This window comes from Anticarsia gemmatalis, chromosome 17 (assembly GCF_050436995.1).
Source record: "Anticarsia gemmatalis isolate Benzon Research Colony breed Stoneville strain chromosome 17, ilAntGemm2 primary, whole genome shotgun sequence".
In the NCBI taxonomy this organism is placed as follows: Eukaryota; Metazoa; Arthropoda; class Insecta; order Lepidoptera; family Erebidae; genus Anticarsia; species Anticarsia gemmatalis.
In genome coordinates this window covers 1,747,276-1,765,258 of record NC_134761.1, presented here as the reverse complement: position 1 = coordinate 1,765,258, position 17,983 = coordinate 1,747,276, and the positions used below count along the sequence as shown (strand labels likewise).

Below are 17,983 nucleotides of genomic sequence, written 5' to 3'. Positions count from 1 at the left end.
TTCTTCTGCTAAAGACAGTGAAAGTCTTTGCTGCATTATATCCTATGCAACAAATACTAGCAATTTTAAACATTAAATAAGTTACTTTATAGATGTATTAGTAAAAAAATGTGTATGTAAGGAAAATAACAGTTTGCAAAAAAAGGGCTTAGGCAACAGTGTGGTTTCAAGAGTACTAAGGACAGAGCATGTATCTAGGTTCTTTTCAAGAAATAAAACCACGCATATATTATTTACATTTTAATAATTTACTATAACAATTCACGTAGAAAATTACATCGTTTTTCATAAGAAAATACTACTTAAAACTTACATCGAAATTGTCTTTCTGTTTTCAAAAACTGCTGAAAATTGACCGAAATTGAAATCCAATTTCCTAATTCATTTACTAAACTAAAACAATCTCATATTACCACATGTAAAGATGCAGCATTACTTATAACAACGCTACTAAAATCGGTCGATTTTAAGCAGTCCTTTTCTAAATTATTTGTTTCTTCGACTCTTTTCGTTTAGTTTATTATGGCACCGTTCAATAATGATATCCGGTCTTATCATCATACCTCGGAGGATCCCTTGGTCCTCCAAACAATTCCCCTTTTCCAGCAAATTGATTGCCATTAACTTGTATCGTCTCAATTTCAGTCACAGGAGTATGAATTATAGATACACTTGAGTCGTATTTCGAGTCTGGAGTAGCTGTAGTCACAGAAACAGGAGAGAGAGTGCTTCCGAAACCAAAGGACTGACTAGCTTTTTTTGAAGACAACGCTGACTGCAGTTGTTCAAATGATACTTGAGTTGAAGGCTTGCCGTTTGGCCTATATGGCTTAATACTACTTTGGGAAGAACCTATTGTTACAACGGGTGTAGATACTGTGCTCACAGGTCCGAAAGACTGGCCACCAAATTGGCTCTGAGAAGTCTGAGTACTAAAAGCACCTTTTACATTAGTAGGCTGTGTAGGCTGAACCCCGAATTGAGTAGAACTTACTGATTGGGAGTAATCAAATGGGCTTACAGTTGTCGGACTGCCATTGGCTACACCTGATGTGACCCCATTTACAGTCTGAGTGTTTTCACTAAAACGAGTAACTGTGCTGAAGGTGGGCTGTGGTTTTTTGTAACCATAACCTCCAGACACTACACTGCTAGAAGCTTGGGAAATGCTTGAGACTTGAGAACCAGTTTGAGTTGATTGTGTGTTTTGGTCTACAGCTTGTCCAACTTGAGCAACAGCTTGACTACCAGTTTGACCGTCTTGTGGGCTTGTTTGATATCCTACTTGGAATCTGGAACCTTGACCAGTTTGTTTACCTTTCGATAACGCGCTAGCAGCAGCGGACGCACAAGCTACGCAATGAGGCTTGAATTTACTAATTGTGGCACCAACCCCTGATTGTTGTCCACCAAACGGTTTCATTTCTTGAGTTGCAAATTGAGAGGATTGGCTAAATGTTGAAGTTGAAGTCTGAGATCCCACTGCTGGTTGAGGCTTCTGACCAAATTGAGTACCTACAGATGAGCCTGTTTGAGATTGCTGGAAGCCAGAACCAGTTTGAGAGCTACCAAAAGTCGTTTGGCCAAATTGAGCCTCACCAGATTGAGTTACAGGGCCTGTGGTCTGACCAAATTGAGACTCGGTTGAGCCGAATTGAGTTTGAGTGGTCTGGGAACCAAAAGGCCTTTTGCCAAATTGGGAAATTGGTTTGGCCGGGCCACTGGTGATTGCAAATGATCCGACGCCCGAGCCTGAGCTTGGCTTTTGACCAAACTTGGAGCCAGATGAGCTACTGAACTGAGATTGTGAGAAACTGGAACTGATAGGCTTGACACCAAATTGGGTCGACGTTTGGAAAGTTTGGCCTTTAATACCAGTGTTTGATGAGGAAGAAGTTCCTTGGGTACCGAATTGGGATCCAGAAGAGCTACCGAATTGGTTTTGTGTGAGACTAGAGCCGGTAGTTTGTGAAGAACCGGGAGGTTTTACTCCGAACTGAGTTGACTGCACGCCCTGACCTTTGGTGCCTTGTGTACCGAACTGAGAGCCAGTATTGCTTCCAAACTGTGTGCTACCAGATCCGGAAGTTTGTGGCGAACCAAATTGATTAGTTGTTTGGACTGATTGGCCCTTGATTCCAGTGTTAAATCCAGAAGAGGTTCCCTGAGTTCCAAACTGAGAACCAGATGTGCTACCGAATTGGTTTTGCGAGACACTAGAGCTTGTAGTTTGCGATGAACCGAAAGGTTTTACACCAAACTGGGTGGATTGCACGCCTTGACCTTTGTTAAAACCAGAAGATGTTCCTTGACTACCGAATTGGGATCCAGATGCGCTACCGAATTGAGTTGTTTGCGCAGCCTGGCCCTTGGAGCCAGTGAAAGTACCTTGAGTACCCAACTGGGATCCAGATGTGCTACCAAATCGAGAACCAGAGGTACTACCAAACTGGTTTTGTGAGGTACTAGAGCCAGTCGCTTGAGAAGATCCGATAGGTTTTACACCAAACTGGGTAGTTTGTACACCTTGACCCTTGGAGCCAGCACTAGAGACAGACGAGGTTCCCTGAGTACCAAACTGCGATCCAGTTGTGCTACCAAACTGGTTTTGTGTGTTAGCAGATCCAAAAGCTAGTGATGAGCCAAATTGGGTTGTTGTTTGGACAGCTTGACCTTTGATTCCTGTGTTTCCATAGGCTCCCTGCGAAGCAAACTGAGATCCAGACGTACTACCAAACTGGGATCCAGATGTGCTACCGAACTGGTTTTGCGAGACACTAGAGCCAGTTGTTTGGGAAGAACCGACAGGTTTTAGGCCAAACTGGGTAGTTTGCACTACTGGACCTTTGGAGCCAGTGTTGTACGTTGATCCCTGGCTACCAAACTGAGAACCAGAGGAACTACCAAACTGGTTTTGCGCGACGCTAGAGGCAGTCGCTTGAGAAGAACCGAAAGGTTTTACACCAAACTGAGTTGTTTGTACACCTTGGCCCTTAGAGCCTGTGTTTAATCCAGTGGAAGATCCCTGAGTACCAAATTGAGATCCAGATGCACTACCAAACTGATTTTGAGAATAGCTAGAGGTGGTAGTTTGTGAAGAACCAGTAGGCTTCAAACCAAATTGCGTTGTCTGGACAACTGGTCCTTTAGACCCGCTGTTAAATGTAGAAGAAGATCCTTGACCAAATCGGGAACCAGATGAGCTACCAAACTGAGTTTGTGTGTAACCTGAACCAATAGGTTGAGAAGTGCCGGTGGGTTTTATACCAAACTGAACCGTCTGAATAGCAGGTCCCTTGGATGGGGTGATAGATGCGTATGAAGTACTTTGGGTAGAAGATCCCTGGGTGGAAACAGGCTTTTGGCCAAACTGAGATCCAGTTGTACTACCGAATTGAGATTGCGAGAAGCTGGAGCCAATGGTTTGTGAAGAGCTAATAGGCTTTACACCAAACTGGGTGGTCTGGCCAGCCTGTCCTTTAGACCCAGCAAAAGAAGAACTTTGAGAGCCAGTGTTCGATGTGAAAGTCGAACCTTGGGTAGATTGTGGCTTTTGACCAAATTGAGAACCGGATGTACCAAACTGGTTCTGCGAGAAACTAGATCCAGATGTTTGAGAAGAACCGAAAGGTTTTACACCAAACTGGGTAGTTTGGACATTAGAACCTTGATTCAATTGAGGCTTTTGCCCAAACTGGGGACCAGAAGAGCCGAACTGGTTTTGGGAAAAGCTAGAACCAGTGAATTGGGTTGACACTACGGGTTTTTCATTTTCACTAAATCTAGATTCAGTGGTTACTGCGTATTCTTGAACAGAAGAAGGCGTTACACCAAACGAAGACTGTGATCCTGGAGATGGGGTTGAACCTTGAGAAGTCTCTGGTTTTAGAGCTCCTGTAAAACTGACACTTTGATAGTTGGAACCAGTGGTCAATGTAGAATCAAAAGGTTTTTGACCGAACTGAGTCGTTTGCGATTGACCTTGGGATACAGAACTGGATGCAAAAGATGCTCCAGATTGTGGTTTCTGTCCAAACTGTGAAACAGGTTTAACAAATTCAGATATCGGCTGAACTTGAGATCCAGTTGATGATCCAAACTGAGATTGTTGGAAAGTAGATCCAGTCTGTGAGATGCCGATACTTGAGGGTTTTTGGATGTTTTGCCCAAATTGAGAACTTTGAACATTAAACTGTGAAATGGGTACAACTTGGGAGCCAGATTGTGGTTTCTGACCAAACTGTGAACTAGAAGAGCCGAACTGAGTTTGTTGGAAGGTAGAACCAGTTTGTGTGGTACTCGTAGGCTTTTTCTCGAACACTGCGGACTGCCCAGTAGATCCTTGGGTAGTCCCAGAGCCAAACTGAGATGAGGTCGAACCGAATTGTGTCTGTTGCAAAGACCCTTGGCTTGTTTGTGAACCGAATTGAGAAATAGATGCGCCTTGTTGGGCACCACCTACGGACTGTGGTTTCTGACCAAACTGAGGTCCAGAAGATGAGCCAAATTGACTTTGCTGGAAAGTGGAGCCGGTCTGTGAATTTCCAAATCTAGATCCCTCAGTATTGTAAGGCTTTTGACTTGATTGAATGTTCGGTTGAGAACCAAAAGTCGATTCTTGGCTGGTCTGAGTTTGCTGGAAAGTGGAACTACTTTGCGAAGAAGTCGTAGGCCTGTTTCCAAATTGAGTGACTTGTCCAGTGGTTGAAATGTAAGCAGATCCCTCATTCGTGTCTGGTTTGGAGCCAAATTGGGACTGCTGCAGAGAGCCTTGGTTAGATTGAGAACCAAATTGAGAAATAGGAACGATTTGAGGGGCATTTCCTGACAAAGGCTTCTGGCCGAACTTTGAACCAGAAGATGAGCTAAATTGAGTTTGTTGGAAGCTACCACCAGTTTGTGTAGTGGTGGAAGGCTCCTTACCGAATTGCGTGGTCTGGGCAGTGCTCGAAATGTAAGCAGTTTCTTCATTGGTCTGTGGTTTGGAGGCAAACTGAGAGCCAGAAGAGGAACCAAACTGTGTCTGCTGCAGGGAGCCCTGACTAGATTGAGAGCCAAATTGAGTAATAGGAATCACCTGAGGCCCATTTACTTCTGATTGTGCATTTTGACCAGACTGGGATCCAGAAGAACTGTACTGGGATCCAGACGATGAACCAAACTGAGTTTGTTGTTGTGAACCACTATGACCAGGTTTTAGTCCGAATTGGGAAATAGGTATGACCTGAGGAACGTATCCTGACTGTGGCGTTTGACCATACTGGGATCCAGAAGTCGAACCAAATTGAGTTTGTTGGAAAGAAGAGCCAGTTTGTGAGCTGCTACTGAAAGTTTGGCTTGTCTGTGGTTTGGAACCAAATTGGGCGGATGGCTGAGAACCAAAGGAAGAACTTTGGCTACCTTGAGTCTGTTGGAATCTAGATCCAGTTTGTTCAGTCGGCCTATTACCAAACTGCGTGGTTTGCCCAGCGCTTGAAGTGAAAGTAGATTCTTCACTGGTCTGCGGTCTAGAACCAAATTGGGTTTGTGAACTGAACTGGGAAATTGGTATAACTTGAGGGACATTGCCTACCGACTGTGGTTTCTGGCCGACTTTAGAATCTGAAGATGAACTAAATTGAGTCTGTTGGAAGCCAGTACTAGACGGTTTCGTTCCAAATTGAGTGGTCTGGGCATTGCTCGAAACGTAAGCAGATTCTTGTTCAGTTTGTGGTTTTGAACCAAACTGAGACTGCTGGAAAGATCCGTGACTAGATTGGGAACCAAATTGAGAAATGGGAATTACCTGAGGCGCTGTACCAACAGTCTGTGGTTTTTGACCAAATTGAGATCCAGAATTCGAACCAAATTGAGTTTGTTGGAAAGTAGACCCTGTCTGCGAGCTACCGAAAGGCCTACTACCGAATTGCGTGTTTTGACCTGCGTTATTTCCTTGACTGAAAGTTCCAGAAGAAGTAGAGAAAGTTTCTTTCTGGGTCGTGACAGTTTCTGGTTTGTTGTATTCATACAGAGTACCCTGATTTTCTTGGGTTGATGATTGAGAACTACCTGTTTGGCTAAATTGAGAACCAGAAGATCCAAACTGAGTTTGTTCGAAAGTCGATCCACTTTGACCACTATGTTTGTTTCCTAACTGCGGACTGGAAGTGGAACCAAATTGTGCCTGCTGATAACCATTCTGCGCGCTACCAAAAGGCTTTTGCCCATAATGAGTTTGATCGGGTTGATCTACGAAAGTGATGCTCGATTCTGTTACTTGGGTAGGTTTTTGTCCAAATTGATTAGTTGATTGTGAACCAAATGTCGAACCTTGGTATTGATTTTGTTGGAATGCAGATCCAGTACCTGCATTACCGAATGGTTTTGTCTGTTGGCCACCAAATTGAGTACCTTGGGAACCAAAAGAAGACTGACCAGCCACTGCTTGTGATCCAGTCTGACTAGATGACACATGTGCCGAAGTAGTCTCTAATTGAGAGGCTGGTTTATTGTATTCGTAAATAGTACCTTGAGATTGTGTGTTTTCTGTCTGACCAATTTGGCTTTGTACAATAGGTTTCTGGCCAAATTGAGTCACAGGCTGACCAGACGTTCCAAACTGGGTTTGACTAGATTGTTGACCAAATTGCGTTGTTGTTGATCCAAACCGATCGGGTTGTGATCCAAACTGTGATGAAGGTGTAGGCGATGGTGAAGGCGAAGGGAAAGGCGAGATCGTAGCCTGAGTTAAACCATTGATGAAAGAAGAAACAGTTGAACCTTGGAACTGCCCAGATGGTGTAGAAGCTGTAGGATCTACAGAGCTAATAGGAGTATTAGAGAATTGATTCCCTTGAATTACAGACCCCACAGGGACATTTGACGGCCGATCAGTAACCTGTCCGCTAGCTCCGGAAGATCCACTTCCTAGAGCAGGCAACCTAGCAGGTTGGAATTGCGTTATAGGAGTAAGAAACTGCTGGTTTGGTTTCGGGGTAGATGATCCAAAATTGACTTGATTAGTACCACTTTGGGGATTTGCCTCTCCATTTTCTGTCTGGAATCTCGAGCCTGACTGCGAACCTTGGAACGAAGGTTGAGAGGTCGTAGATGAACTGAGACCATCATTAAAACCAGCAGCAAGGCTGAATCCTGGTCTTTCATTATTAGGTACTCCGTTTTGCTGAAAGGAAGTAGTCGATTCAGTAGCAGGTACTTTAGTTGGTCGGCCACCTAAGCCCTCAATAAATAAATTGATAGGCGAAGTTTGTACTGACGGTGTAGGAGTATTGTTAGATCCAAACGTAGAAGAACTGCTTGATCCTTGCACTGGACTAGTAGATTCAGTAATCGTTACTACAGTAGTTCCACTATTATGTTTCTGAGTAATTGTTCCAAGTGGTTTTTGTGTTGAGGTCGGCACCCCAAAGTTAAACCCGTCGTTTGAAGATGAGGCTTGAGCAGCCGCATTCTGGCCTTCAGCAGAGGCCACTGCCGAAGGTCCTGAAGGTTGAGCAGTTGATAAACTAGAGAATTGAGCACCGGTGAAAGTAGCGGATCCAGGTTTGGTTCCCGAACTTCCTTGCCCAGCTAAACCACGGTTAAATTCTGTTTCGCCTCCGGGACCCACAGGACCTGTCGATGCAAAAGCACTAGCACTTCCAGTTCCAGTAGAAGTTGCTGAGCTAAAGGCAGAGTTTCCGCTTGAAGAAACAGGCACTCTAAAATTTTGGTGGTTTCCTGTGGATGCGATAGCACTAGCCGAAGATCCGCCAGTAGTGGAACCTACAGACTCTTCACCAAATCTGTTCTGTGTCGAGTGTGAAGAGAATTTTGATCCGTGAAAATGTCCATGATGACCATGGGATCCGGTCGAGAAGCTTCCAGCAGCACCTCCTTGAGATCCACTTGTATATCTGTTTCCTGAAGCATGTCCTCCAAAAACGCCGTGAGCGCCGTGAGTTCCGAAACCATGGACACTTCCATGACCCGCTCCATTTTGTAAAAACGCCTGGTTATTGTGACTTGAGAATGAAGTCCCTGCAGTTCCGCCGCTCACAGACGGTCTATTATTGTTACCGTCGCTATTGCTCGAATAATCACCTTCGTCATTGTATTTCTCAGCGTCGTATGAGCCTGCAAATAAAAATGAAAGTTGTAAGCAATTTGTCAACTACGACCTGAGTCGGATACATTTGTCAAACAACAAAAGCCATAAAGGTGTGACGATACCGAATTTGAGGATGAATGAAAGGTTTTTTGGTGAGCTGTTTCATTGACAGAATGATTGATAGTAGCTTTAATATTTGAAGTGATCGCTTTGAACTCTATTTTGACACGCGACGTTTGTATGGCGATGTGACCGTGTTTTAAAACTGACAGTTTTTGTTTATTATGCCTACGTGGATTCTCAAAGTGACATAGAATATATGTTTTAAAGAGGATGACCTCAGTTGTGGGGTAATTTGCAACATCCGTGTGATGACAGGTTGCTAAACTAGAGATTTTCGATGCGCTATTTATATTATATCGTGTGGCATATTAGGGCTTTCAATCATAATGTTTGTTGGTGAATCAGCTGAAGCGAAACTTTGGCTAATTTATTTTCCTTTTATAGTTTTCGACTACCGAACGACGTTCAACGTTACACAGTATTAAATCGACTGCTCTATTTATTAGATTTGGCTTCATATATGGTCGTATACGACGTATGGTCTCGTAACTTTTTTCGAAACCATTTTATATTTTCGGATTATTACTATGTTCTTTGACCTTTACCTACTCCTATGGGAATAAAATTTGATTTTATGTATGCATGTACTAGTATAAAAATAAAGTAAAAATCTTTCCGTCTCTACTATTTTAAAATCTAAATTGATATTTTGATTAGCTTCCGTACAATCCGTACTAAGTTTGTATGAGGAATAATGAGGATAATTCAAAATATTTTTCAAAATATTTTTGTCTGGTTGCCTTGGCATCTGGCGATAATATCGCACAGGAAGAAAACGACGATTAATAAAAGTTTGTAAATACAGATGACCTAAGATTCTACTACATATTTCGGCAATCAGTTCGTCACTGTAATTAAAAAAAATTCTCGAAAATATAATGTTCAATTTTAAACAAACTGTATTATATGTACAGTCGATCGATGCGACCAGCGATGAAGAAAAAAAAGAGTTTCTTCTGCCACCCAATAATAAACAAACACTGATTGTGTTTTGCTCTAGACTTCCTTTACGTGTTAAGTTACCTAATACATATATAAGAAAATAACTAAAGATTCCTTGTAAATTAAGGAAATACTTGTCTAAAAATGTTTAGGTAATATAATATCATAGAGATTGATTTCTTATGCATTAAAATGTGGGTGTTACCTTTAAATAATAAACTTCATCGTCTAGACCGGATTTTATGAAGAGTTCACGAGTTTTTGCCAGTATAATAAAATGCAAGATATCTTTATTAATTCAACACCGTTTTGGGATAGCTATTATATTGATGATGTCATGTTATTTAGTTTCTAATAAATTTTTGATTGATTTATGTCATATTTTGCAAGATTTATATAAATTTTGGTTTGATATTTGAAGATTAGGTTTGCCGATACTTTAGTGTCTGATAGGCAGTATTCATTCTTAATTCAATGTGAGAATAATTTACTAAGACCCCTAGTATCCATAGTTAAATAGGTGAACAAACTTCAGGTAAAACTTTGCTGGAAATAGATAGCCAGGAAGAGAATACTGGCTGGGGGCTACTTGAAAATAACAAGCGGACAGAACACTGTTAAGAACACAGTCTTCTGTACCACTTTCACGCATCATATCAGCTTTTACAAAACGATAATGAAACATAGTAAGAAGTAGATACTGCCCATAGCATTATTTAATATTAAAGTTAAACATACTACCGCATGAGCGTCTCAAACATGTCATTATATATTTTAACGCGGAAACAATTACACGAACACATAATATATTATTACTATTTATTACCTTTAAACATCAAGTTATTTACTCGAGTTTAAACGAGTGTTTTCAAAACATTAATCATTAATGTAGGCACAGAGATTTTTTATTACACCTGTTTTTCCTAAAGGGTTAACAATTAAACATTCGCGTATTTAAAATGGTATTAACATCGTTTTTTTTTTCATGTCACGGAAACGTTATTAAAAACTGTGAGTGAATTTATTTATAAATATCAAATAATTATGTAAAAGATGGAAATAAAAAAAACTAGATTTTTGATCTAAAAAATAAAAAATGAGTATAAAAAGCCTACTACCACTAAAAATAAATAAATGTTGACAGTTCAATGCTATCTGACTTCAAAAAATAAATAATTCTGGACAACACTGATTATCTGATTCCAATCTGAACATTACTCTGTGTCTAGTATTGCCAATTATCGTTTAAAGGATTAATTACTCACCATCATCAACGATGCCGGCAGCCTCATCCTTAGCATTCTGCTCCAAAGACTTCAGAATCTCATCGGGAATAGGATGTGGAGTCGGAAGATGGCTTCCATGGGGTCTATAACCACCCTCATCGGCAGTATAACTAACACTGTACACCTTCCCATCGTCCCCCTTGTAAGAATAACCACCATGGGCTTTAACTCCATCTTCAGCAACTCCGTCTTCTCCCACAGCGATCCCATTATCAGTCTCAAAACCATAACTGTAGTTTTCTAACCCTAATTCGCTTGCAAACTTCAAAGTGCTCGCTCTAGTTTTATCTTTGTCTGATCCACCTGAGGCGATGTATGAACTGAAACCAGGTGCGATTCGAATGCTGGGACCACCCGCGTTTTCTTGTACTCCAGTTATAGAGCCAAAGCCTGGAGCAATGCGAGTGAAGGCTGCATTCCCGACTTTGGAGTCGGTTGACCCGTACGAAGTTCTTGGACCTCCAAGACCTGTAGGCTGTGGTCCAGAAGTTCTTGTGCCGGGGTTTGCTGCGTCTACAACGACCCCTTGGGCGTCATTGGTGTAGCTGCCACTTGGTAGCTCATCTGGGGCTATTAAAGCACCTTGGCTGCCACCAGCTGTTTTAGCTGTCAACGGAGGCAGGTAGCTCTGGTCAAGCCTCGCCGCCCCACACACCGCCAGCACGGCGGTTAATACAACCTGTTGAAAAACCAGTTAATGAACGAAAGTACAAACAAGTTTTAAATGTTAATGTACAAAATATTTTTTTATATTCATGCAGGAAATGTTTGTAAATAGATATATTGCTTTGTATGAGCTCATATTTTACGCCAAAAACCTAGTTTTTAGGGCAATGTCATTTCGAAGAAGATGCTACCGGTCCGCCTCTAAAAGTCAAGTTTGAAGATCCACTATCTCATGGACATTCAAAATGACATAAGGATTGTAATCTTAAAAATATACTGGAAACTAAGGTCACAAGTTCACACATAGTTATCTCATAATAATAAAATGCAAATGAGGAATCTCAAATCCGGTTATTTGCCACTTTTTTGCAATGTAAAAGGCGGTTTGTTTTGAAATATTATTATCTAGTCGTTCAACCGTGAACAAATAATATTATGAATGTGACGTAAATTATGCACTTGGATTTAGAATGTCAAATTGAGTATCACACAGGTGTTATGCACTTCCTATGATAAGAGTAGCCTTCTTATTTGGCTGCATGTCTTCTAATTTGGGTTTCCTGGTCTTAAAATCGTTGATTAATCAATCAAATAGGGGTGCTCATTGTTAGTTGCGCTCACTGGTTGACAAACAATCCGTGGGCTAAGTAACTATTAATGCGGACACGTCATAGATGGGTATGATATAATGGCATTGAATGTAAGAAATATGGTTCTTGGTTCTTGGTGGTCTAATAAGATATCAGTCATTAAACTATCTCGAAGGCCATCTTGATTTCCAAAACGTAAAAAACTACAAAATTATATTTTTTCTAATGTGATTACGATTCAAAAAAGCATTATAAATATATATATAAAAGATTTTATATACTTTTAAGATCACTATTCAGATTACGGGTGCAGTTTTTGGGAAGTGACAAAAAAAGTGCAATAAAATGAGACTAGAAATTCTACTCATGGGTCAATAACATCTTGATATAAAAAAATGATGCCATAATGTAGGTTATTTTGAGTCTATTTTTATTTGTGACAAAGTATTTTGGGAAATTGATTGTGATCTTAACTGCGTTTAGTGTTCCTTATCCGTGCTTATATTTTTTATATTTATTTTTATTTATTATACATATACTAATATTATAAATGCGAAAGTAACTCCGTCTGTCTGTTTCTCAATCTCGCTTAAACTACTAAACTTTGCATGAAAGGAGATCGGCAGATTTCGTACAGCTTAAAGTTTGTGTTGTTTCGTAACAGAACTTGTACCACTTATTAAGGGGACTAAGTCACCTATTTTTATTTGGGAGTATTATTTTTAGAAGTCCGGATTAATTAGAAAGTATTTTTTTATTTAAATAATAATTTTTGGTCTATGGCTTATATTTGTTGACAAATAAAGAAAAAGAAAATCTCATGAGACGTCACTGTTACTCTGACGTCTACGCATCCGCTAATTTGCTGTTGTTTTGGATTGTGGTTTTGACAGCGTCTGAGCAATTTAGCGAACTATCGGGGCTTCTTAAAATGGACATAACTTTTACCTCCCAACTTTTAAAAATATAATAATTTTAAAATAAGCTTGTCTATCATATTAGCTACCAATTTAAACAAAAAGTAAACCTAAACATGACATTTTATAAGCTGTACGACTTCTTCATACAAACCTGCCGTTCGCCTTTGGTATGGAGATATTTTGATACCTGAGAATACCCAGGCTTTTTACCCCGGTAATTTAACGCATACCCATGGGAAATTCAGGTGGCGGACGAAGTCACGGGTAAAAGCTAGTATCTTATAAATAGAGCCCGTGAACGCCAAACCTTCAATGTTTTAATAGACGGCATCGTTTTTGGGTCTTATTCACTAAACTCTTTGCCTACATGACGCAGCGGTATAGGTCGCCACGCCGCTATCATTGCGTCGAGAGGTCGTGGGTTTGATTTCCATACGCAACAATTATTTGGTCGGTCCACAAATAATTGTGTCGGGTCTGGTTGTACTTTGTGTCCGTTATTTGTTTGTTAAAGTCCCCGCGACAAAAGAGCAATTTTTAGTGCGGGAGCTGTCTTAAAAAAGACTCTTTGCCTACATCTCCTGTATTAAGTTTTTTACCTAGGCTTAATAAAGTCCTTGTTTCAATTAGAATAGTTCAAGGCACTATTTACGACTGTTGATAATAACAAGACATAGGTATGTTGTTTTTATTAAAAATTAATATCATCTTCCGGCATACATTATAATGTTAAACACGCAAAGATAAAAACGTATTATTAAACCAACAGATCTAAATATTAATTTATTTATCGCAAAGTCTCGGGTCCTATGCTTGGGTCCAGCATGGAGCTAAGGGGTTATTGCAATTCTCATTCAATCATTCTTAATTAATGTCGAACTTCGTATTCCAGATTTATGATAAAACTATTTTGAAACGATTTCTAGATTAAACAATTATATCAGATTCTTAATTATAGCCCGAAATCTATAACGTGATTCTCTACAATCGGAATCATCGAGAGTTTGACATTTAAAATGTACGGAAAAATAGTTTCTACGACATCTGCTACAGACGCTAATCAGATTTTTATACAACACTAGCTGACCCGCGCAACTTCGCTTGCGTCACATAAGAGAGAATAGGCAGGTCGTAGCGTGATTATATAAAATATGCTTCTTTTTTCACGAAAAATATTCTTATTATTAAAATTATTCTTTATTCTCTTAAAATTATTTATATCTCTTAATATAACGAAGTCGCGTTATGGCATATCCGCCATTGAAACCGTTGCCATGACAACGGAATTTTGTTAATTTAATGTCATTATTATATTGATTATTCGCGACTTCGTTCGCCACCTGAAATTTCCCGGGAAATGCGTCATTTTCCCGGGGTAAAAAGTAGCCTATGTCCTTTCTCGGGTATCAAAATATCTCCATACCAAATTTCACGCAAATTGGTTCAGAAGTTTAGGCGTGATTGAGTAGCAGACAGACAGACAGACAGACAGAGTTACTTTCGCATTTATAATATTAGTATGGATTTTTTGATAGCTAGCTGATTAATGATATTCGATAGTTGTAGAGAATCGGGTTACTACGAAATTTTACAATAGGCATGAGCCTAAGTGATTACCCTTATCACATGGAGTGTATTAAAGCCTTCCTGTGACTATATTTTATACAACTAACTATATTCACATCTGCAAGCATAAAAGGGGGTAAACTATAATTAATTCAATAATAATGTCATTATACTTGACGAAAACAAATATAGCATCATTTGAACTTTACATCTTCATTTCAGATGCATTTCAGACATTTAAATACGTGCATTATTATTTAATATAACATTATGTTAAATATCAATATTTTTCCGGTACAAGAAAACTTTAAATATCATCAAAATTTGAAGCAAATTAGCATGTTTTTAGATTGCGCTACATCAATTAACAAGTCTGTTATTTTTAGTGGAGGATTGTTAGGTCGCTGCTTACATACTCATAAAGATATTAAATGATGTTTCTGAGTTCTAGCTTAGCTAATGAATTGTCAATAATATTCTTTCTGTATCTATACTTATATTATAAAGCTGAAGAGTTTGTTTGTTTGAACACGCTAATCTCAGGAACTACTGATGCGAATTGAAACAATATTTTACTGTTTGATAGCCTATTTATTGAGGAAGGCTATAGGCTACATAAAATCACGCTACGACCAACAGGAGCAGGGTACCAGTAAAAAATGTTACAAAAACGGGGAAAAATATGACCCATTCACTCTTATGTGACGCAAGCGATGTTGCGCGGGTCACCTCGTATTATTATATTTCACTAAATCACTATTGACCCATCACTACACATTACACTACACACTACACATTGACCCATGACTGTCCTACAGCTGTGCAAGGGTCTCCTCCCGAATGAGATCAGACACCCTGTATAAATAACCATAATTTGTTAATTAAAAGTATTTATGTGTAGAATAGACACTTATGATCGAGATGATTAAATCGAACTACTTTTTCCAAAAATCAGCTTCAAAACAATTGTAATAAGAAATGAGACTTTAAACGCGTGCAAAACCGCGCGATTTATTTGGTCACTTCATATTCTTAAGTAAAACCCCCTCGCTGCATCTTTCTATCATATCGCGATAAACTACTAAACATTTTATGACAATGCTTAACCGATTATTATGATTTTTTTTACTAGTAGATAGAGCGATTCTTGATATTGTAACGTGTGTTTTGCTATGGTTTTGTTTAAAACAACTTGTTTTCCCGAGCAAAGCCAGGGTGGGCCGCTAGTTTTTATATACATACATATTTCCACTTATTAAGCTGTGGTGGATTATGATGAAACCGATACTCAATATGATTGTATGTACCATTAAGCTTTACGCACAAATTATACAATATGATCATTGGTATAAGTGCAAAATGCAATACCTTCATAAAATTAACTATTGGTTTCAACACCTCTGCATAAGTAACGGTTAACATAACTTATTGACAAATTTCTTCCCACATTTGCTATCACTGTTTGTTTGTCGTATGAGTGGTCAATCTAGTGTCAAAGTTGTTCAAGCCGCCATAGAGGCCTTTGACATGGCTTAACGACTGTTATCTTAATTAACAACACGCGGGACCGATGTTTTACGTGCCCTGCGAAGCACGGAGACCCCCAGCTCAATTACCACTATGCGGTCACCCATCTATGGAATGACCGCGCCAAGAGTTGCTTAACCCACAGAACGTTTTACTGACCGATGAGCGCAACTGGCTATGGTCGCCTGAACCCCCGGTTTCAGGGTGCATTTAACGGTAGTTTATCTATTCAAGAGCGTTTAAGTTCATATAATCATGACAGTTTGAATAGATAAACTACCGCTAAATGTGCCTCAGAAACCGGGCATAACAATTTTTATCTAATAGATAAGTAACCCGACACTTAAACGTAACGTTGATTGATCCTATAACAGTAAACAAACCTACAAAGGTCGAAGTACAATGTACCACAATTTTTTTGCCATTTATACCTTCCGTACCAACAATATAATTAATTATGAAACGCGGGGAGATTATTAGTTATACATACAAACAAATTACAGCCAATCGCTAGATAGTTCTTATTATATTTGTGTTGCATATTATGATCGATCTCACGAACACTATAGTAGATGTCCACTCTTAGGCGGCTATTTTTTTAACGTAGACGTAGTTGAGATAATATGCATTAAAGCATGACTGTCCTTCAGCTGGGCAAGGGTCTCCTCCCGAATGAGGAAGGGATTAATAAATAAAAAGTAAACAAAGTAGACTCGCGATTGCACTGAAATACAGAATAATCTACTTATTTATAAAGTCTCGATGTCTTTGGCATGCGGTAGTAAAGTGCGGTTAATTTATTTAGCGCAAAAAAACTGAACAGGAAATTTGAGAGCAGTCTGTCGCGTAAATTTTATAATTTATTGACCTTGTAACGAATTAAACGTATATTATATACTAATATTTAATAACGAATGCCAAAACTAGTCTATTAAAAATTATTGGTTTTCCCTAAGGTTTTGCCGGTGACAAACGTTTGGCGGAAAAAAATGGTTTTGAATAGATGACGTTTCAAAATAGGTGGGAATGTTAGTGAATAAAAAATATTTATGTATTCTTTTATAGAGTAAAGCTATACTTGGACAATAATAATATGTTCTATGAGTGATATATCTATTAATGTAGACCGGTCTATTAAATCGAAAACTTAGCTCAAGTCATTTGGCTAATTAATGTTTTTTAGAAAGCTTTTTACTGTCACAGAAGGGATAAAATATAAATACGATTTAATTTATAGTTAGTAAAATTATATTGAAGAAAATAATTACTAAAAAAAAATTAAGTCGTTAATTTTCACTTTGGAATTGGAATTATCGATCCTTAAAATTTCTTATAATAATATTATATTAATAATACTCAAATAAAACGTATCTTCCTAATTATCACAAATCACTAAAATTATATTACGATAAAAAAACTAATTTCACTTGTCAACCTTCGAAAGCTTTTCAAATCCAATTTCTAATTGCATAAGACAAGCACTTCACACACAAAACACAAAAGAGTATTACCAATATCATTGTCCTTTTCCCTCAGGGGGGATGCGCGTGCGCAGCCAATCCCACACTCACTGGTGGCTCGGTGAAGCAACTTTTGCTTTTTATAGCGTTTGAAAAGTCTTCAAAAAAACGTGCTTATATCATTTTACATACTTATCTTTGCTGTCACATCAAATCTAATCTCGACTTTTGAACTTCTAAATCTATTGAAATAAGGTTCAAATTCGTTTGAAGTTTATTTTTCTAATGTGCCCGTTATGTTGGTAAAGATGCGCATAGGTTCCAAGTTCAAGTGTTTGAAAATTCGTCTTACGGGTCTAATATTGTTGTGTTAATTTGTGATAGGCTATAAACAATAAATATTGAAGCCGTTAGCGAGTTTTTTAATTGTCTAGGATTCAAATTGTTTAGAATTTATATGATCTCATAGGTTATGTAACAGTCAGGGACGATAGTTTCGATATTTTTTTTATTATTTTAAGGCTTTCATTCCTTTGAATGCCTATTGACTGATGTAAGTTATTGAATGACTAAATCTTTTTTGTCTACTTGTCAAATATTATTGGATTATTCTTTAAGATTTCGAAGTGTCGTTTGCATAATTTCTTTCAAGTTCAATCAGTTTGGACAGGTCTATAGCCGTGACCGAGTTGAGGTCATATTTTATCTGATGTAGTTTCCACGATGACGCATAAATGGAGTTATGTTTGGACTCAGTGCAGGAAGTACTTGCTATTTTTTTAATTAAAATACTGATTTTTCCCTGAGATGAGTA

At 38.8% G+C, this 17,983-nt stretch overlaps 1 protein-coding gene across 1 annotated transcript; it reads right to left on the bottom strand.

Annotated features, from left to right (window-relative positions):
- Positions 1-227: 227 nt before the first annotated feature.
- LOC142979713 (uncharacterized) lies at positions 228-17,274 on the bottom strand. Its single transcript, XM_076124805.1, has 3 exons — positions 17,221-17,274; positions 10,420-11,119; positions 228-8,115 (listed from the first exon to the last, which is right to left on the bottom strand). Exons 1-3 carry the CDS (start codon positions 17,227-17,229, stop codon positions 533-535), a joined length of 8,292 nt encoding a protein of 2,763 aa, XP_075980920.1. The 5' UTR covers positions 17,230-17,274; the 3' UTR covers positions 228-532.
- Between the last annotated feature and the right edge of the window lie 709 nt (positions 17,275-17,983).